Genomic DNA, 21,408 nt, shown 5'->3' with positions numbered 1-21,408 from the left:
AGTAAATAAAGCCAGAGAATTGACATCTCATTAGCCAAGTCACATAATTGTTTTTGTTTTCACAACCTTCATAATTATTGTTCTGACCTTCCTCATAACTTCTGGATCCTTCCAACTCCAATCCAAAGCCAACACTTTTCATGCCTGTTAAGTACCGTAGTTAATTCATTCTGCATTTGATCAATTTGAACTGTAAACAGCAACAACGCCTTTGATATCGACAGAGGACGAATACTGATAAGCTTCAAAGCTATGTATGATTGATTCAATTAAATTACAATCTCTTTGTGGAACCAAATAAGGAGTGTAAGACGTCGAAAACATTAAACATGCAGGAAATGTAGACACGCATGCGCACACGCACACGCATACCGTGTATATGTATATGAATTTGAATGTTGAGTTTTTTGCAGATATGCATATCATTCTGCTATGTACTACACATGACAGTAAGACAAACCACAGCGGGTTGGTACCCCATGCATAGAGGACAGAAATAGCACTTCCTTCTTCTGTTAAATGAAAAACAACAGTTTAAATCCCCGGAGAGGCCTGCTAATCCGTAATCCTCCTCGGTTCTTCATTGGCTCCTTCATTCAAGGTGTAAGGCCTGACCCACGACACATAGGTCTGGGTGCGAAGCGGAACGTGCTTTAGCTCTGAGAGCTGATTGGATACTCCACAGCTCCTCCCTTGTTGGCTCATCTTCCAGCCTATGAAAATGACGGAGAGGATACGGTCATGAAATGGGTCAGGTGGGTGTGTGGCGTGTGCCACTTAGAACTGGGCACGGTGAGTCACAGATTAGCCAGTTAATGTCAACTACACTGTACTTAGAAGAAGAGCATAACATGCTCTAGAGTCTACAGTGTAGTTGACCATAGAAGCATAACAGATGCATAAACTTCAATGTCCAGCGCAGTCAGTCTCTGTTTTATTCTGGCCATTTAATACACAGAATACAAATCTGAAGTACAGCTGTATAAAGGCCATTCAAAAAGTTAAAGGACACAAATTATTCTGGTTCCCGTTGCTATTTTGATAGCAACGGGACAAAATCATACACCAGCATGATTTTGTGGACATTTTCTGAGACGGTAAAAGCAATAAACATAAATGCAGATTTGTAAGGCCTAATTTATTCTTCAGTGAACAAGCATTGTGCAACAATGTAGCTACAACTCATAAAAGTGTTGATGCTTTTTACCTCGCACTTCTGATATGCGATAGACTTCTCGTCACACGCTCAAATCAAATGTACTCTCCTGTCTTTTCTCTCTACATTGTGTAACAGTCTGAGAATTGTGCTGGCATTGTAATCCAATAACCTGGTAACACAGCATTTTCAGCAACATATTTCAGAAACTTCACAAGACATTATGAGCAACATGTGTTTGCTTATCTCAGTGAAGATCGTGTTAAGTCATGCAAACTAACACACAACTTGCTATACCTTTTCTTATCTTTTTTCAAAACTATACCTAGAAATGTAATCACAATATAAACAGATGTTTGATACAGTAGTGTGCCAAATTTGTATTTTTGTCACTCAGACCTGAGAGACAGTCCTAATGTTATAAAGACTATATAAACAGTAAGAAGCAACTGTGTTCTGCAGCCATCCATTTTATTTGTAAGCCTAATAATAAACACACAAGCAGTGAAATGTGTTCATGGCGTAAACAATGACAATATGCATAATTTTAAGGCTAATTTATACTTGGTCCTATACGGTCGAGTCAGCCATCAAAAATTATGCATTTGTTTTTAGTTTTTGTCATTTGATGTGGTTATACGAAGTATACATTTTCCTTAAAATATGACACATGTCAAACACTCACCCTTGTGTACTTATAGACGGCTCACTTCCACACATCTCTGCCACTGAAAAGTTGCCAGGTGGTCGAAGTGGCAGGGTCAGACTTGGCCTTCGGTCTGAATGGCTGCGCCGGATGAAGGGCTGCGGGCCTCGGACAAATGGCGGAAGCCTGCCCTGATTTTTCCAAGGCCGTGGGAGAACAGAGGAGGCCCATGCTTGAGGTGGACAAGGCTGTGCCTCGAAGAGCGATGGGGAGACAGGGCAGAAGACAGAGCGAGCGTTACTCTTAAGCCGAGTAGATGAGTCTTCACCGCTGTTCTCTCTTGTCCACCTTTGCAATTTAGGCGAGGCTGGCGGAGACGGCGCTTTGAAAGGGTACTGGTATGAGGCCGAGTTTGCGTTTGAAATATTCTGTCTTTGTACTTTAGGTGAGGCGGGTGGAGACGGTGCCTTGAAAAAAGAGTGTACGGAGTTTGTGTTCGAATTATTCCGTCTATGTACTTTAGGTGAAGCTGGTGGCGAGGGTGCCTTGAAAGAGTTGGAGGACGCCGAGTTGACATTTGCGAAGCTCTGCCTTGCAACAGGTGAGCTTGGCAACATCCTCTGAACTGCTGGTGGTGTAGGCAGTTTCCGGTTGGTTGGGGGGCTGATTGAGGACGAAGGGCTGTGCTGCTTTCTGAAAGCATGGGGACTGGGCAGTCTTCGGTTTGAGCTGCTTGGAGTAGAAGGTGTGGATGGTAGCATTCTGCCACTGACTACTGAAGTGGGAGGCACCGTACACGTTGAATTGTTAGAACCAGGGACCGGACGGCAACTTCCGTCTTCTTCCTCTGCTGATGCTGCTGGGCTGTGAGCTGGTGTTGGAACGTGATAACACATAGAAGAAATGTCCAATGCAGAGTCTGACGAGTGCCGCAGGTGTATGATTTTTCTGGACTGTTTATACAGGGAAGCAGCCTGTTCTACGTCTGAGTCGACCTCTGGCTGAAGGTCATGTGCTTCAGCAGATGTGTCCTGGTAATCTGTCATGGCAGTGGAAACAACTCTAGAACCTTGGGGCAGGCTCCCTTTGCTTGGCAGTACTGCCACAGACTGAACGGAGGCCCGCAGCCGCGACACCATGGCCTTCTTCCCAACAGCCGACCTCCCTGTATTTGTAGCCCTTGCATCTGTTTCGGTAGCGGAGATACTCCGGGCTCCCTCAAACGAGTTGTCCAGTAACACTTCCAGTGGTGGCGGCGGAAGATTAGCCAGATCCAGGTCCTCCATTTTATATGTTGATATGGATTCAGCTCGACAGCTGGTTAACCTACTGCTGAGCGCGGCCTCTACGTTTCCCAAACCTGGCAGCACAGGAACGCCGCACTTTCGCACGCCTTTGAGAGGCCCCAGTACTTTGGGGCTCTCTAGTTCCTCTATACCCTGACTGAAAGTATCAATCAGTCTCTTGACTGAATTTCTACCTCTGGAAAGCCTAGAAGATGGGCGCGATGAAGGTGGGCTCGGAGGTGGGGTAGCTTTCAATGGACCCTTAGAGGCTTTCTTTTTCTCTTTCTTTTTCTTATCCTCTCCCGCATCTTTGGTTGCTTCTTGTTCTCCGTTACTGTGCTTCATGAGGCCCACCTTGTCCTTGATAGGTTGAGGACTGTTCTTCTCCAGTGCAGGATGTATCCGACTGGCTGCCATAGATTGCACTGGGGCATTTCCCTGACTTTGTTTGGATGGAACTTTGTTACTTGTGTTCGTCCCGGTCTGTCTGCACATTCTCTCTATCCTCTGACTTAGATCTCTCTGGGTTCTCTCTAATTCAAGAAGTGTGGGATCCTCCGCTTTACTCCGCAGTGATTCTGTAGACCGCGTACGCCGCTCTTTGGCCACAGGGCTCTTTTTGGCGGCTCCCTTCCGAACAGGAGCTGCCGTCTGGGGTCTCCTCGGGGGTCGATCCTCATCCTCTGCCCACTGACGTCTGCTCGTTTTGGGGCTTTCTGTTAACTTAGCTTTGGCACAGGCATGTTGTGACGGGACAAACTGTATCCGTCCACTGATAGCGTCTTTCAACTTCAAAGTCATCTCTACGTTTTGAGGGTTCTCTATGCGCTTTGGCGGTAGGCGTCGAGGGTTTTGGTCCGGTTTAGCAGGTGAAGAGTTTGATCGCTTCCTAACACACACTTCGCTGTCTCCTGTGTCTCCATCCGTTTCCTCCTCATCATCGTCTTCTTCCCCATCATCTAAGGAGACTGATCCCAACAGAGACTCTGTGTCTTTTTGGTCCCCAGCTATAAGAGTACATATAGAATCTATGGAGTTGAGAGAAACACTAGGGCTCATTTTGCTTGAAATCTTTGGCTTTGATGCTCCTTGCCTCAGATTCCTGTTGTTGCATCTCAAGGGACTGGGAGTCGTCCTATTTGTCCCTGTAGACTCACTACTCCCACGTCTATGGCGTCTTTCAGAGCCAGCCAGGGATTCGTTCTCGGCCCCAATACCACTGTCCTCACTAAAGAGAGCTGAATCCTCCGGTCCCGGCTTGCGCAGCGAGGCCGCTTCTATTCGAGTCAACAGTCGCATTAGCCTGGCCTCTACTGCGTGCTTTGCTTTGAGCTTCTCGTCCAACAGCTCAGAAAGAGACGCAAAGTACTCAACGGCCTCCTCCATGGCAGAATCTCCAATTCCACCAACAGTTTGGCTCACATTCCGCATTCTCTGAGTCGTATACTGAAGGAGCTGCTGCAACAAATCTGGCGGGGGCTCGGTATCCATGGGGCCCATCTTCAGTGGTGAAGAAGAGAGGTTTTTCATTTGGCTTGGCCAAGCGAGATGTTCCCCGTTCACCTTCAGAAGCCTCTCCCCCTCGTCTACCACTCCCTCAAGGGCCCGGTTGATTTCCTCGTATCGTAGAACCATGAAGGCCACCATAGGCTGCACGTTAACCTGAGTTTGGGTCGCCTGTTCCAAAAGACCCAGAAGAATGTCATATTTATTTATACTAGGATTCAAAAAGGCATACGCAGCTTGGTGAGCTTTTACCAAAGGCTCTGGAAAATCCACTTTCTGCTCTGACAGTGTGGCTTTTTTCTCCTTCTCTTTCTTTTTCAGCGGTTTTATACCTCTGTTATTCTTCTTCGGCTTCTTGGAAGTCTTTTTGTCTGTTGCATCCTGCTTGTCTCCTTGTTTCTCTTTTCCTGGTGTCACTCTGCTGTTGTCCATCCCTTGTGTCCCCGATTTATCCAAGTTGACTGCTTCTGGACCCAGCTCGGACACCGAAGCTCTCTTTTTTTGCGGTGTGAGAGGGGGCTCCCTTTGAGCGCAGTGGGTCGGTCCAGCTGGCTTCCTTTCCCTGAGGTCCCCTTCTGCTGGTGCTGCGGAGCCCCCACCCTTTCCATCATCATACTGCGGTTCTCCAGGACACTCCTGGGTCCCAGGCAGAAGTGCCCTTCCCCTTCGGAAAGGTCCCTGGGTCCCAAAATTGTTGCCCTTTGACGGAGAGCAGCCCATTTCAAATGATTCAGAAGCCTTTTAGTGCTACCAAAAGTGGCCAAGTGGAATCTGAAGTATATAATACAAAAGAAGGCGAGGGCCCTTAGCCACCTTCTGTAGCTGTCACATTCAGATGGCTCCTCGAGGCTGTTGAGTCTGAAAAAGCTGTATTTCCCAACACCATTACCCAAAACAAAATATTGATAAATCCATCTTCAAAGACAATTCTACCAATCATAAAGAGGCAAATATATCCAGAGCGTGCTCTTCATGTTCCTTACTGTATACAGTATCCTCCTGTATGTCACGAAGGACAAGCAGCTGAAAGGATTAGTGAGGCTTTCAGTGCACTCCTCAGTGCACACGTGTCAGGTTAAAGCATAGAAAACTCACCCACTTGTAAGACCATAAGCTCATTTGTGTAATGACGGCTGGCATCAGGTAGCTTTTTATAGCTTGCGCCACAGTATCACTCACTTTAACCCCTGGCAAACTAAAATAATTGTACGCAAAAAGATTTTTCAACAGATATCAATTGTGCAATTAAGCTTACTTTTATCATTAATCTTTTATTTTCATTATGTAAAGAGTGCCCCCTTGCATAATGTCCACATTTTATACAATCTCAACAGTTGGAAAACCAAAGTGTGACAAAGGAGGGCATTAAAGCTGGAGTTATTCAGTCGCACGCTGCAAATAGCCGATCTACAAGCTCATCGCAGCGCAATGTATTTGTGAGCTTGTAGATCTGCTATTTTTGGTGCGCACGCAACAAAGTACAAATCAAGGCTTTACTTACTTAGGTGTGGGGCCGGGGGGCAATTATGATGGCCAGTTATGATCTTAATGGTCATAATGCATCAGGGAACACATACGTAATCTACCAGTTATTTCTGGTTATTTAGTTATGATGATCAAAAGGCAGAGAATGAGAGTAACCTGATTGCACTTTAATATTTGCACATTGCACATATAAAATCCATTCATTGTATATTTTGAAAAGTCATAAAATAACCTTATAGCTGATGGTATTCATACACTGCTATTCTAGGATCTAGTGCAATGTAGTATTGTTGTGATTAATCATTTAGAAATGTTGATAATGAGGCCACATTATGTGTAAAAAAAAACACATACTGTAACTCTGTTATGTTTGGCATGCACCTTCAAGTTTGTTTTTGGTTCAACAGATCTGCAGTCCCAATAGTCTTCATTGGAACATACACTGTACTGTATAGAGGCAAGCATATAGCCTACTTTTTAGTAGGCTATATGGATGGCCCTTTTCCTCCCTGAAGAGGGATCCATGTTTACAACACTTGAAGGGAGCATAGCAACAATTGTGGAGATAAGAAGCAATAACATAAAACTTAGTTGACATCTTATCTTTGGAACAGCAATGAAAGCGGGTTTGGCAGCAAAATAGAAGTGTACCTGGCTGAACGAGAGCTAAAAATATGTCAAATAGAAGAGGCACAATTTCAAAAACTAAAATCTCACAATCTGCCATTAATACAGCCAGTGAATGTTCATTACAGTACCATTAATCCAGAATATTTAAAGTTATTTAAAGTGATCTACCTATTTGGGTAGATAATACACAAACAGATGTTTTACAACTTCATGTTTATGTTTGTTTCACTGGTAACACATTCACTTTTTTAAGATAAACACCAGATAGAAAATATTTATATCTGTGGAATTAATGAGATGACAAGCTATTCCACAACTTTGTTGTTGTTATTCTGTACCACATTCGTTTAACCATGTCTTGTTTTAAATACTTTTTTATTGCAGTGTTTATTACTGTGTGTTTTAAGTGCAAATAACTAAACAGAGAGACTCATTTGTTGGATTCAGATTATTTGCTGTACGTGTTTTAATTGAAGGCTTCATTTCTAGTTGATCCTTACAGTTGTTGTATATCAGGCTTCATGTCAGATAATACAGGGGATGAATAACTTTCCCAACGTCTCTCTGGGAATTGGAGATTGTTCTATGTTTAGCAATGCAAATACATATTCAGCAGATATTCCTCAAGTTGCATACCCCATTTGAGTTTATCAAAAATATAATGGAAATAACAGATGTGTAGAAAATACATTAACAAACTGGAAATCTATTCGTAAAATGTATAAATCTGATGACATTTGTATATATTTGAGAGAGATAGCCAGAGATCCAGATTTTTTGCCAAATAAAACGGATAAGATACCAGAAGAATGGTCCAGAAAGGGATTATAGGTATATTCACAGATGATTACAAATAATATGGTAGACCCATTTGAAACCTTAGTGAATAAGTTTAATATAAATAGAACTCTTTTCTTTAAGTATCTACAAATTAGAAGCTACCTCGTGAAATAGCAGAGAGACCAGGGACAGATAATGCATGGGCTACTGGAATTTTTCAGCAAAAATAGAAATAGTGAAAAGAGTAAAATCTCAAAACTTTATAAAATTCTGCAAGAAATTAAGGTAAAAGAGGATAATACTAAAGAGAAATGGGAAAAAGAATTAAGATATCTGTATACAATATTACGTATCGCTGCCTTAAAACAAATCACACGGAAATGGTCGAAGATATTAAAAAGATGGAAAGAATTACTTACAAAACCGTGAAGATGAATTTGAAAGAAAAAAGAGTAAATAGGACTCAGAAATACATGAAGTGTAAAAGTAGATTTGGGAGTAGGCTACTACAGCAAAGCTATCCCTACCCCCCCCCCCTCTTTTCTTTTCTTCTTCTTCTTTTTTCTCTCTCTTATTTTACCTTCTTTATTTCCCCTTCTACCCCCCCCCCCTTTTATTTTTGTATTAATTTCTGTTTGTATATGTTTTTTTGTTGTTGTTTTTTTTAAAGAAAAGAAAAATGATACAGGTTGAATTAAACAAGTAAAGAAAACGTGTAAGATAATTAAATAATTAATAAAATCAATAACATGTAATATACGAACCTGCAATAAAGTATTAAAAAGGAAATTGCATATTTTACTCAATTCAACGACACAGGGTACATTCTGAATGAATACACACACTAATACACATACATAAAACGTACATTCCATACATGACATGTGTATGCCATAAAGGCAAATAATAATGTCTTACATTTTTCAGATAGACACCCAAGGCAGTATTTCAATAATACAAATAAAAATCACACCCAGTGTGAAGTGGGCGGTGTGGTCATCACAGTGATGGAAGCTCACTTAAAAAAAAGTGCATAGTCCTATTTATTGGTTATTCATTTCATCATGTGTCTCGCTAGCCAATCACAGTGCTGAATAGAGTCAGCCAATAGAGTCAGCCAATCACAGTACAGCTAGGGGTGTACTAATGTAGAGGGGTGTGCTATTATGAGCCAATCACAGTACAGCGAAGGGTGTACTAATGAGGTGTCCCAACCCCACTTATAGGGGCGGCTACACCGCCCAAAAAAGGTGGATCTTTATCTCAATGGGACTTTGATCTGAACCTTTGCCTAGTTTGGGGAGTTGAGGATATGGAAATACACATTGAATCTTTTACATCTCTCAGTGTTATAACTGCTATAGAAGATGCTACATTGGATATGCCCGAATCTGTAGAATCCCAACTCTTGACTGAATTTCCTCTAGATGGTGTTACTGCCTCCTTAGAGCCCCCCTCAGGATCAAAAGCCATATCTGACAGTATGCTTTTGGTGGAGCTGATTGAATACAAGCGCACTCTGTGTAAGTAAGCCTCCTCACTAATATCTTTTCTCTTGCAAAGCATCATGTAACACTTGGGTAAGAAAAGGCATACAAGCACACCAAAGTTGGAAACAACAATGGCAGATGCTTCGACAGATGAGCGCTGTTGACTTTTTGTCACATATATTGGGATAAAACAGACCCAAACAAATAGGTAAATAAGCATGCTAAAAATGATGTAACCGGTCTCATTAAAGCGCTGCGGAACCTTTCTAGCTTTGAGGGCGAGAATGAAGCAAATAAAGGCAAGTAGAGCGATGTAACATAGCATAATGCCAAATCCCCAATTAGAACCTGCATTGCACTGCAGCAGAATGGTCATGCTTTGCCTCAAAATGTGGATCTCGACCTTTGGACCGCTAATGATCAACCATAGCAGGCAGATAAGCCCCTGGACGGCTGTACCACAAATAATAATGACAGGGGGTTTATAGAGTTTGTTCAACATATGCTGCCGATCTCCACCCATAAGGAATGCAAGGAATGTGCGGAAAGCTTTGACCAAGATGCAAGACACGGTCAGTGTGAAGCCAAAGCTATACATGGTTTGACGGGATCTGCAAATGTGATCATTGGGCCTACCAACAAACAATACCACTGCACCAAAGCTAACGGCAAGTCCGGCCATCATGATAAAGGAGAGCACCCCACCTGCAACCTGGAAAACCATAGTCTGACGGCTAATCACAAAAATAATCAGGACAGAGAAAAGCAGCAGATACCCTACACCAGTAGCAACAAGCAGGACAATAGCAATGTGGTCATTCAGTCTCAAATAGCCTTCGGTTCTTGGCTCACATTTACTCCAACCTCTCAAAGACCAGGTTCCATTTGGACATACCAGGCACTGTTCAAGGTCTGTGAAAAGGTTGCATTAATATATTAGACACTAGACAGTGGTGGGAAAAAGACTCACCATTTTTTACTTAATTAAAAGTATCAATACTGCAATGTTACTCTGTTACAAGTGAAGGTCCGGAATTCAAAATTGACTTGAGTAAAAGTACAAAAGTATTGGTATCAAAATATACTTAAAGTACAAAAGCAAAAGTACTCATTATGCAGAATGTCCCAAGTTTTCATGTGTATAAAAATCTTTTGAAAATAGCCGATCTACAAGATCTACTTGTAGATCGGCTATTTTCAAATGGCCAAAATGTATATAGGGTTGAAGTGGGTAATGTAAGGTTTTGTAATAATTATCAAAATCTAGTAGTAAAGTAAGTAGTAACTAAAGTTTTCAAATAATTGTAGTGGAGTAAAAGTACAATATTTGCCTCTGAGATGTAGTGGAGTAGAGGTAAAAGTACTGAAAATTGGAAATACTCCAGTAAAGTAAAGATACCTCAAAATTATACTCGAGTAAATGTACTTAGTTACTTTACACCACTGATATTAGAGGTAGTATTAAAACATATATCATCTGTATTAAAGCAGTAAAGACAGAATTGTGTACTCACCTGAACCATTGGTGTAAGTTCCTTCTTCACACTTGATGCACTTATAGCAGCAGTGTATCATGAGGATTTTCTTGGCTGTCCCTGGGGGGCAAGATTCTGAGCATCTCGACTTTGGAACCTAAAAGGGTCAAGTATTTCTTAATAGCTTATTTCATTTATTTGTATTAACCCTTTAAGACCGGGAACGCATCTGTGTCACTTTTTGATTTGAGCTAAAAAGCATTATTTTACTCTTTGGCTATTCAAAAATAGCAGATCTACAAGCTCATAGCGTGGCACCGAGTGCCGCGCTACGAGCTTGTAGATCTGCTATTTTTGAAAAATCGTGAAAATGCGTGCAAATCTTTGAATACATATTATTTTAAAGCGAACATTTCTAACTCAAATCTTTGCTTCTCGGGGTCCCTGGAACAACATGTTTTGAGATGGGGGGCCGCGGCCTTGACATGAAGAATTTTGAGGAACCACTGATATAGAAACATAAGTATTTTCAGAAAACTGTTTTAGAAGACATTTGTAGAATCCGTCTCAGGTCTTAATGGGTAACAATAGTGTTGTACAGCAGCATGAAGGAGAAGCTAGCATTACTCTTACTGTTTTGTTTGGAGTTAACCAGTTTATACTTGCTAATCTGATCTGATCCACAACACAACCTTCCATCAGATTATACCGTCCGATGTCTTCAAAATGTCTCCCGTCTCCCCTCTTCGCCCAATATACTAAGTCATAGCCATTCACAAAGCTGCCAGAATCGTCAAAGAAAAAATGCTTATTGTCAAGTGTGAAATTAATTCCCTTTAGTTCCTGGAGAAGCTGAAACAAAATAAGAGCACAAACGTATAAACATTATCAAGCGTCAATACAATGTCCAAATCCTAACCCTGCTGGAAAGGATATATAAAATCTCATTCATAAAATAAAAACATGACATTCCATGAAACATCTATTTAAGTTTTTCTTACTTTCTGTGGTAGAATGTTTCTCTCGCCTGAACAATTAAACTGATTGCATTCGAGAAGAGATCGCAGTGCGTGAGCAATTGACCATACGGCCAGTGTCTCTGCATATGTCATGCTCAAATCAACTGCTTGTGTCAGAAAGTCATCATTTGCCTTTTGGGGGTCGGGCAGAGTGCAGGCAAGTTCAGATTTCAACATCAGGGAGTCTGACAAAGGACAGTGGGCAGCAGGCTCGCTCTTGAGGCACTCCTTGTGTTTTATTAGTTCTGGAGAACATCCAAACCTGGCATCTTTGTACTCTTCGATGAAATGATTCACCGCTCCTGGGCCGGGCACAAGATTTGTGAGGAAGTTCTTGAATCCCGGGGTATGGCCTTTGGTGAAAGTAAATCCCAAAATGTCGCCTATCGCATTGATACCTTTCATCGAGGCCAAAGTACGTGACATGGACCAGCTGTCGGTGGCAATCCAGGTCCTAGAGATCCCTTTCCTGATCATCTCCTCGAACAGCAGTTCAACCAGCTCACTTCTCAGGATGAGTAAGACAACCTGGGCATTGGAGGACTGAATACGGTCCGCCACCTCGCGGATCCGCTGCATTACGTCGCTGTGGCCCAGGAAGTGAGGCAGGACCTCCTGAAAAGCAGGGCACACGTGTTCGTTGTGTCCATTGTCGCCGGCCGCTTTCAGGAAACTCCGGAGAGCGGACCTGCCATACGCACCGTCCTCTGACACCACGCCCACCCAGTTCCAGTCGAAGTGAGCCATGAGCTTGGCCAGAGCGTGCGTCTGGTGTTCATCGCTGGGTATGGTGCGCAAGAAGGACGGGAAACGGAATTTATCGTCTAGGATTGCCGCAGATGACGTGGTGCTTATCTAAAAGGGAGGAGAACATTATAATAAAACTGGCGTTAGATTTCAACCGTCTCTCATTTTTAATCCAAGATACCAAGTCAAGTTGTTAAAGGAGTAGAAAAATGACAGAGGAGTAGAAAAATGACTTATTTTTTATAAATCACGCACCCTATGAAGTTTTGAATTGATAGTTTTTGTCACATTCCTAAGCTTATAATTTGATAACCGGCGGACTCTCCGGTAGGAGACTCTTTAAGTCTCTTTGAGTCTCCTACCAGAGACATAATTAGCATATTTCCGCCGGTCGTGAAATTATTGGCTTAGGAATGCGACAAAAACACAAAAAAATCTCCATGAATTCAAGGCTTCAATGGGGTGTGTAATGGATAGAAAATAAGTCATTTTTTGGGGTGAACTGCTCCTTTAATGCTCACCTGAGGGACCATGTAGGTGCCTATGAGCGGAGCCACAGCGATGGACACTTCAGAGAAGTGTGCACCGATAATGGCCTTCACTAGTGGGCTCTGGGTGAAGTCACATTGCGTTGCCGTGGAGCTGTTGATGGCCATGAGGTGCATGGTATTCTGGATGGCTTTGCTTGCATCTGCACATGTGTCACAGATGATGTAACCAAGACGAATGCCGGGCAGAAAGCCAGAGTCATTGATTGTATCAATGGTGTGGATGACGGCCAAGGTCTGAAGAAATGAAGTCAAGTCAAACCTGGAATCAGAAAACAAGTACTCACTTAAAACTGCATTTCTGAATTAATTGACCACAGAACTGCTAAAAAAGTTCTCCCGCCCACCAAAACATATTATTTTACAATAATCTTGACCAACAAAATATGTTCGTATAAATGTATGTCTGTAGATACATTTTGGAGGAAAATGTATCGAGTTGTGGAAATATACCTAAAATACATTGTCACTATATAAACCAGGGGTCTTCAACGTTTTCAGGCCAAGAACCCCCTAGCTGAGAGAGAGATGAAGCAGGGACCCCCTCTATATTGTATAAAATTGTTTCAGATCAACTTCAACGCCTCGCAGCGCGAGGCGTTGTGAGCTTGTAGATCTGCTATTTTTGGCCAAAGTTCTCCTCAGAAAAGGGATACTAGGGTTCAAGTGGTTAATGTAAAAAAAAAAATCACACCCCATGTGAAGGTAGCGGCGCTTTTGATACATTTTGTCATCGATATGTGTTTATAATGTGTTTATAGCCATGTGTCACGTGAAGCTTGACCAATCACTTTGTTGACGCACCTGACCAATCAGAACGTTGACGTACGCACACGGACAAAGTCAGGTATAGAGCAGGATCCGCTCTATACCTAAAGGTATAGAGCGGCTAGCGCCGCTAAAAACATATCACACAAAGATTTGGGGGACCCCCTGTAGTAACTCTGAGGATCCCTTAGGGGTCCCGGACCCACTGTTGAAGACCCCTGATATAAACGTTATAGTGTCAGATCAGCGCGACACTGGTGGTTCCACAAGCTCATAGGGGCTCATATATATATATATACATATATATATATAAACTGCTCACAAAATGTAAGGAAACTTGAATTTGGGCCATTATATCTCCCCTTTACTAATACCAATCAGTAAAGTGTTACATATCATTTTTATCTGTGATTAGTCACCTTTACAACGAGGTACAGCTTGTAAGCATCGGGCATTCATGGAATGAGCAACACAGGCAAACGTGTGGGTAGCGCCGAGCAAAAATGTGCCAAAATCACCCAATATGCTTTTGCTGGTAATCGCTCTTGTTTTGAGCGACCTGCCAGCACACACCTGCTGAGAGATGGGTTCTGCAACTTTGCGTTCTGCAACTTTGTTGAGTTTGTGTATGCTCCAAGCAGCAACACTGCCCCCATGGAAAGATGCCACGTTTGTCCCTTCAGGATAAGGCCCGTGCAATAGGGCAAGTGAAGCTGGTGTTCCGTTACGCAGATTACGCATTATTTGATGTCAGCCCTGGTAGCATATGCAGGCCGGTGTGTGCCAGTCAAAGGTGTGTGTCTGGCACCTGAGCATGGGCCCTGCAACTTTGACATCTGTCTTTGGTACCCTTGTACAAATCTTGTCTGTAAATCTATGGTTCCTCAGTGAAGCAAGGGGTCTGGGTTGTTGTCTTCCTTGTTGACTTCACCAATCTCACAGAACTTAGTCCTAAATTTGGAAATGGTACCAGGGCTAACACCAAATAATGCTGTCACTCTGCATAACGGAACACCAGCTTCACTTGCCCTGTTAAACAGGCCTTATCCTGACAAAAGTGGCATCTTTCCATGGGGGCAGTGTTGCTGCTTGGAGCATCAACACAAACTCAACAAAGTTGCAGAACCCATGTTCAGGTGCCAGTCACTCACCTGTGAGACAGTCACACACCTGTGACTGGCACACACCTGAAGCCGATTGAATTAGATTAGATTAGATTTATTGGTCCCCGTGGGGAAATTCGTCTTCACTGACTGTACATTACATTAAGGACAATTTCACATCACGCAAGACAGACAACAAGCAACAAGACAACTGGTGTCAATAGGACAGATTTTTTTTTTTCAGCGGGGCCTTTTGTTCAGGACCTCGATAGCTGCAGGAACCAGGCTTTTCCTAAAGCGGGCCCTGTTAAATGTGAGTTGTTGAATGTCATGAATGTCACAACATTGAATGTAAGCAGAAAAGTCTAACAGGCCATTTTGGCACATTTTTGCTCGGCGCTACCCACACGTTTGCTTGTGTTGCTCATTCCATGAATGCCCGATGCTTACAAGCTGTACCTCGTTGTAAAGGTGACTAAGCAACGATGAAAATGATATATAACACTTTACTGATTGGTATTAGTAAAGGGGAGATATAATGGCCCAAATTCAAGTTTCCTTACATTTTGTGAGCGGTTATATATATATATCCAATGGTCAAACGGTTAAAACATCTCAGAGGAACAGAACAAAGTCCTCAGAATACGTAAATTGCTTGCCACTGGAGAGTTTTGTTAGTTTGGTGTCCAGCTTTGGGAGTTATTTGATTTATAAATATTAATGTAATGCCTACATCAGAATAACTTTGGATTATTGGTTTGGGAAGGATATTTTCCTCATTGGTGGTGTACTCTGTGTGATGAATGTAACAATTCAAACTGGCTCATACAGTACTGTACATATGGGCTTGGACTTGTCCTGGAGTGGGTTTAGACAATGTTTAAAAGCAATTAAAGTGGGGTTTAACATAAATACCTACGAATACCATATCTTCAAATAAATGCTTTGAATCAATTGCACAGTAGGACAATTATATACGCTTAGAAGCCAGCTAACAAATATAGCTGAAGTTATCACTGAAATATCAACTGCAGATTATGGATTGTGAAGTTCAGAAATAACTATGGCAAATTCCATAGTTAAAGAAAATGATTTAAATTGCATTCCTAATTAAAGCCTATTCCCAGCTTATTAGGCCTGTCACAAGTATTACATAATCGTCTAGTCTTTTTTTATTATTATTATTATTTTATTATTTTTGCATAATTGTCATAAATGTTTCCATGTTGATTTTTTTTTATAATATGTTTTCATATTTAAAAAAGCAGAAATAGCAGATCTACAAGGTTATAGCGTGTCACTTCGTGAAGCATTGTAAGCTTGTAGATCAGCTATTTCCGCTATTTGAAAGCATACAATTATTAAATGTCTCTAATTTCTTTGTATTTTTAAGTTGTCATACTGTATCGGCCCTGTGCAATTTTCTTATTACAACGCCCTAAAAGGCAAACAGAAATGTAATTTTTATTCATAAGTCCAATGCTAAAAAACACAATTAAATAGTTAATCTTAATTATTCGTATGACATGATAATGACGGCAACGTAACCCATTAAGACCTGGAACGCATCTGTGTCATTTTTAGATTTGAGCTAAAAAGCATTATTTTACACTTTGGCTATTCAAATATAGCAGATATACAAGCTCAGAGCACGACACCGAGTTCCGCGGTATGAGCTTGTAGATCTGCTAATTTTTTTTTAATCGTGAAAGCTTGTGCAAATCGTTGAATATATATTGTTTTAAAGCGAACATTTTTAACTAAAATCTTTGCTTCTGGGGGTCACTGGAACAAAATATTTTGAGATGGGGGGTCGGCGGCCAAATACATATAATTTTGGGGGTCCTTGACATTCCTAAACCTGAGCAGTGGTGCTCAGGTTTGAGCACCACTGATATAGAAACATACGTTTTTTTCAGAATACTGTTGGGATTTAGAAGACATTTGTAGAATCGGCTTCAAGTCTTAATATGTTAAATTTGTAATCGTGACAGCCGTGCTGCTTATTCTAACACACGTGAATTCATTTCATTACGCTCATTGCAATACATGAAAATATATTTGAAAACGTACTCTGTGCAGTTGAATCTTCCTGGCTCGATTCCATTGTGCGGGGTCTCCACCTTGGCATGGCAGGCAGACAGCATTCCAATCATGATGTCCCCTGGACAACTTGCCCCACATGTAGACTCAGAGTAATCACAGCTTGATCCCAAGCCCAAGAACATGGTCACAACAAGAATGTCACACCTCACCCAAGGGAACATGATGAACAACGGAGAGGGATTCTACCACAGTGTGAGGAATACTAGGTCATCACTTCACTTTGTAGGCTGCATGCTGTTCTCTCCACCACGCCCACACCCCCACCTGTGAAATGAAGAGAAAAAAAAAGAAAGAAGTAATGCAATAAGTCTGGTTTGTTTAGCATCCACGGAATTCTGTTTAACAGGGGATTAGGTTAGTCAAAGTGTGTGTCATGACAAGAAAGTGAAACGTGGTACATAATGCCAGTTGTTTAAAGTAACTAAGTACATTTACTCAAGTACTGTACTTAAGTATAATTCTTAGGTATTTTTTACTTTACTTGAGTATTTCCAATTTTCAGTACTTTTACTTCTACTCCACTACATCCCAGAGGAAAATATTGTACTTTTTACTCCACTACAATTATTTTTGAAAACTTTTACGTTACTAGTTACTTTCTAGATTTTGATTATTAACCACTTCAGCCCTATATACATTTTGGCCATTTGAAAATAGCCGATCTACAAGCTCACAATGCGGCACATTGTGAGCTTGTAGATCAGCTAGTTTCAAAAGATGTTATACATTTGAAAACTTGTGAAATGGGACATTCTGCATAATGAGTACTTTCTACTTTTGGTACTTTAAGTACAATTTGATACCAATACTTTTGTACTTTTACTCAAGTAAATGTTGAATTCTGGACTTTTACTTGTACCAGAGTATTTCTACATTGCAGTATTGATACTTTTACTTTACTACCTCCCCTGAATAATGTTGCCCAAGGCCCATTGAGGACATCATTATACAGTACCATTAAAGGAGCACTTCATTTCAACCTTATCTTCGTAAAATTGGTCTTCACTAATAGGCCTACTCATTACAAGGTGGTATAATTTCCATCTCGCTCCCCGACATAGAAAGTTCAATTCTTATAAAAAGCATAAACATTTAAAAAAATATATGAATAGGCTACAGCCAATCCAAATCCAAAAGGTGGGGAAAGTACAAGTAGGCTATTAGTGCACAATAGGTGCAATAGGAGCTTGTAGATCGAAAATAGCTAATCTAGCCTATAAACTCACACAAATTGTTTCTCATTATAATGGATACAAAAAAGAATAACACATTCCAAACCATCACCATTAAAAGCTCAACATTATAAAGTTGTGAAAGAAGTTTAGTTGGGCTATAAAAAAGGAACACACACACACACACACACACACACACACACACACACACACACACACACACACACACACACACACACACACACACACACACACACACACACACACACACACACACACACACACACACACACACACACACACACACACACACACACACACACACACGGACTGGTTGTTGGAGGGTTTCGACAACTTGGGATGCCCAAAGACGAGGCAGAAAGGCTGGCAAAGTATTGTGCTGTCTCTGCTGCCATACTGTGTATGGCGGAGCCGCCGCTACTTGTGCCCATGGAGTGCTGCATTGAAATGTGTGTTGTATCATGAGGACATGTCCATGAGTTTGTGAATGTAACCTTTACTGCACCTAAAATATTTGTGTCCCTGTATGCTTTCCCTGTGTGTGGACATAAATAAATAGTTAAACTTTTTTAGAACTTGAGTGTGCTTTCTACCCAGACCAATTATTTGTTTACCAACATTGAGACATTGGATGCACAGGTGATTGTTTCATGCAATCAATTCTCAAACTGTTGTTTCGGGGTGCGCTGGTTTCAGAACACCCCAACCCCCTCTTGTGTGTTGGCTAGTGCTGCGCGCCCTAGCGAGACCTGACAGAATGGGTTTCATTTGCAACCAGTATGACGCTTGCAACCAGTGTGACGTTGTCTGTTAAGGCAGTCGTTCTCAAACCTTTTTGTGGAAAGTACCCCCTTTCCATTATTTCTGAATCCAAGTACCCCCTTGTACGACTACAACATTTTGCTTAGAAAATATTGACATCAAAAGTCCAGTCAGTATTTTCAAAATAAACCAGCATAATGGCAAATACGTATTGCTTTCTATTAATTTACAGTTGTGCTAGTCAGTAAAATACTTTTTCTTTTCATGTTCCACCTTCAAGTACCCCCCCTAGAGGTACATAACCACACTGTGCTAGAGTAAGCAATCAGGCCACAACCAGTTCTGTCATAATGCATTTATAAAAATCTTTATTTGTTATACCGTTATTATGAAGCAGAACAAACAAAAAACATTCTTCCACATGGTCATAGTCATTTATTATTGAGCCAAAGAGGCATTTTTAATTATAAATGGCAGCACTTGAACAGGCTTGTCGGTCCCAGGGGTCCAGGGGCCTGAAAGTCAGGGGGGCCTTCTAGAGTAATCACTGTCTGAGACCCCCTGTTCCAGAGCCTGAATTTCAGAAGTGGAACCAAAAAGTCCACAAACAGCAGAACTAGATCTAGGCTGTTTTACAACTTTTGAGTGACACTGTAGTATGACAAAGTAGGGCATTCATTTACACAAAAAAAGTTGAAATATGGAGATGGGAGGTGCCTGACAGCAACTATAGAACACCTCCCAGTGGGTGCTATATAGGGTGATGTGAGATCCTCACTGACCACAGTTTGAACAAGACACTTCTTTGGCTGACATCTCTTCAACACTTTGAAACAGGTAGCTTTTCTTTTTCTCTCTCTTTAACTACTGTCAACTGCTGTCTTGCCCAATAAAACCATGGATTTGTCTGGTCGAAACGGCTCTTTGTGGCAGGACGATGCGGAGTATGACTATGACTATGACTACCATAATGATTGGATACCAGAAGATAATATCAAGTATGAACATGATGAACTCAAACAATCTGTCAAGATCGTGTGCCTCGTCATTTACAGCCTGGTCTTTGTGCTTGGCGTATTGGGGAACGGAGTCGTCATCTGGGTGACGGGCTTCAAAATGAAGAAAACCATCAACACCCTTTGGTACCTCAACCTCGCTGTGGCCGACTTCCTCTTCACAGCCCTCCTGCCCCTGAGAATCACAGAAAGCGCTCTGGACGGCTTCTGGCCCTTTGGTAAATTCATGTGCAAACTGGAACGCACCGTTCTCTACCTGAACATGTATGCCAGCGTCTACATTTTGATGGTCATCAGTGTTGACAGATGTGTATGTGTGGTGTGGCCAGTGTGGGCCAAGAACCACCGCAGCGTCAGAAAGGCGTCTTGTGTGAGTCTGGGTGTCTGGGTACTGGCCTTGGCTCTCAGCTCCCCATACTTCATCTTTATGGACGCACGCACTTCCCTTTTTGACGACACCATTAAGTGCATCACCAACTTTGCACTCACCAATAATGCCTTCATTACATCCGCAGAGATGCCGTTGGTGAAGTTTCGACTTGGGGCCATGATGATCACTCGCTTCCTCATGGGATTCGTGGTCCCTTTCACCGTCATCGTCTCCTGCTATTCTGTCATCATCCACCGGATCAGGAGGAATCGCTCGCTGGCCAGCCAATCAGGTCGTCCCTTCAAAATCATAGCAGCTGTTATCACCACATTTTTCCTGTGCTGGGCCCCCTATCACATCATGCTACACATTCGGTTTATGGATTTGATGGCGACAGGGTACACTGCAGGGTACACTGAAACACTGGCACATGTGAGCATCATAGCTTTCTGCCTGGCATATATCAACAGTTGCGTGAACCCGCTGTTGTACGTGTTCATGGGTCAGGATTTCAAGAATGAAGTTAGCAGATCTGTCCTAAAAGTGCTGGAGAACGCCTTCACTGAAGAGCTGCCTCAGACCAAGACTTCCACAAACCCAGGGGCCACCAGTCAAGAGACTGCCTTGTCTGAGGCACAGGTTTAGGGTTATCTTTGAATTGATTTTAATTTGGCTTTTTTTTCTCAGTACATTCTCAGAGCTTGAAACAGTTATGAAAAATAACATGTTGAAGTTAAGAGTTTTAAAACCAGTATTGTTTGGAGGTTCTCTTTGACATGCTTCTTTAATGGTTGATTTTTTCCCCCTCCCTGCCCTCCCTCTCCCTGTCCTCCTTCCGTTTTCTTCCTCTCCCTTTCTGAATAACAGCAAAATGATGGAGCTTAGGCAAAAACAAAATCACCCACTTCTTTACACCTGTAAACCAGTGATGTGACAATAAAGCTTTCTTGCCCGATTTCTTTATTCGGGTGTGAGTTTGTAATTGTACACAGTACAAGCCTTGTCAATCCCCGGCCTTTATTGACCCAGGTGCTGAGTGGCCTTAAGCGAAGGAACAGGCGCGGCAGATGACAACGCAGGCATTGGAAAGGAAGTCAACAGTCTGCTGCTTCCAACCACAACTTCCTCTTGCTCACTGATTTGCAAGCTAGCTGTTTTTTTGTCACATCATGACCCGTTGCTAGGGCATCAGCTGAAATGTTTTAACCATTAGGGAAGCAGCACCATATTAGGTTTGTCGGATGTAATCAACATTGTATAAATACTGCTGCATAATTCTGTGGGGGGTTCCAGTTGTTACTATAAATAGAACTCTGCATTTT

At 42.0% G+C, this 21,408-nt stretch overlaps 3 protein-coding genes across 3 annotated transcripts; 1 reads left to right on the top strand and 2 right to left on the bottom strand.

Annotated features, from left to right (window-relative positions):
• Nucleotides 1–592: 592 nt before the first annotated feature.
• Nucleotides 593–5,314, bottom strand: pcare1 (photoreceptor cilium actin regulator 1; the record flags this gene model as incomplete). The annotated part of the gene is made up of 3 exons (XM_084044517.1): nt 593–713; nt 1,842–2,197; nt 2,360–5,314. 3 exons carry the CDS (start codon nt 5,312–5,314, stop codon nt 593–595), a joined length of 3,432 nt encoding a protein of 1,143 aa, XP_083900643.1.
• A 2,881-nt stretch (nt 5,315–8,195) lies between these two features.
• Nucleotides 8,196–16,919, bottom strand: LOC311036373 (G-protein coupled receptor family C group 6 member A-like). The gene is made up of 6 exons (XM_084045018.1): nt 16,713–16,919; nt 12,742–13,030; nt 11,456–12,328; nt 11,088–11,306; nt 10,494–10,611; nt 8,196–9,891 (listed from the first exon to the last, which is right to left on the bottom strand). The coding sequence occupies exons 1-6, from the start codon at nt 16,904–16,906 to the stop codon at nt 8,753–8,755; spliced, it is 2,832 nt and encodes a 943-aa protein (XP_083901144.1). The 5' UTR covers nt 16,907–16,919; the 3' UTR covers nt 8,196–8,752.
• A 2,678-nt stretch (nt 16,920–19,597) lies between these two features.
• LOC311035988 (chemerin-like receptor 1) lies at nt 19,598–20,998 on the top strand (the record flags this gene model as incomplete). Its single annotated transcript, XM_084044516.1, has 1 exon — nt 19,598–20,998. One exon carries the CDS (start codon nt 19,598–19,600, stop codon nt 20,729–20,731), a length of 1,134 nt encoding a protein of 377 aa, XP_083900642.1. The 3' UTR covers nt 20,732–20,998.
• Nucleotides 20,999–21,408: the final 410 nt, after the last annotated feature.

This window comes from Gymnoscopelus microlampas (assembly GCF_963454915.1).
Source record: "Gymnoscopelus microlampas genome assembly, chromosome: 20".
Taxonomy (NCBI): domain Eukaryota; kingdom Metazoa; phylum Chordata; class Actinopteri; order Myctophiformes; family Myctophidae; genus Gymnoscopelus; species Gymnoscopelus microlampas.
Note: the sequence above shows the minus strand (reverse complement) of the source record. Positions and strands in the feature narration are given on the sequence as shown.

Coding starts and splice junctions, on each gene's coding strand:
- LOC311036373 (XM_084045018.1), bottom strand. CDS start 16,906: ATGTTCCCTTGGGTGAGGTGTGACATTCTTGTTGTGACCATGTTCTTG. Junction 13,031..16,712: donor GGAAGATTCAACTGCACAGA/GTACGTTTTCAA, acceptor TTCTGATTCCAG/GTTTGACTTGACTTCATTTC. Junction 12,329..12,741: donor GCACCTACATGGTCCCTCAG/GTGAGCATTAAA, acceptor CCTCCCTTTTAG/ATAAGCACCACGTCATCTGC.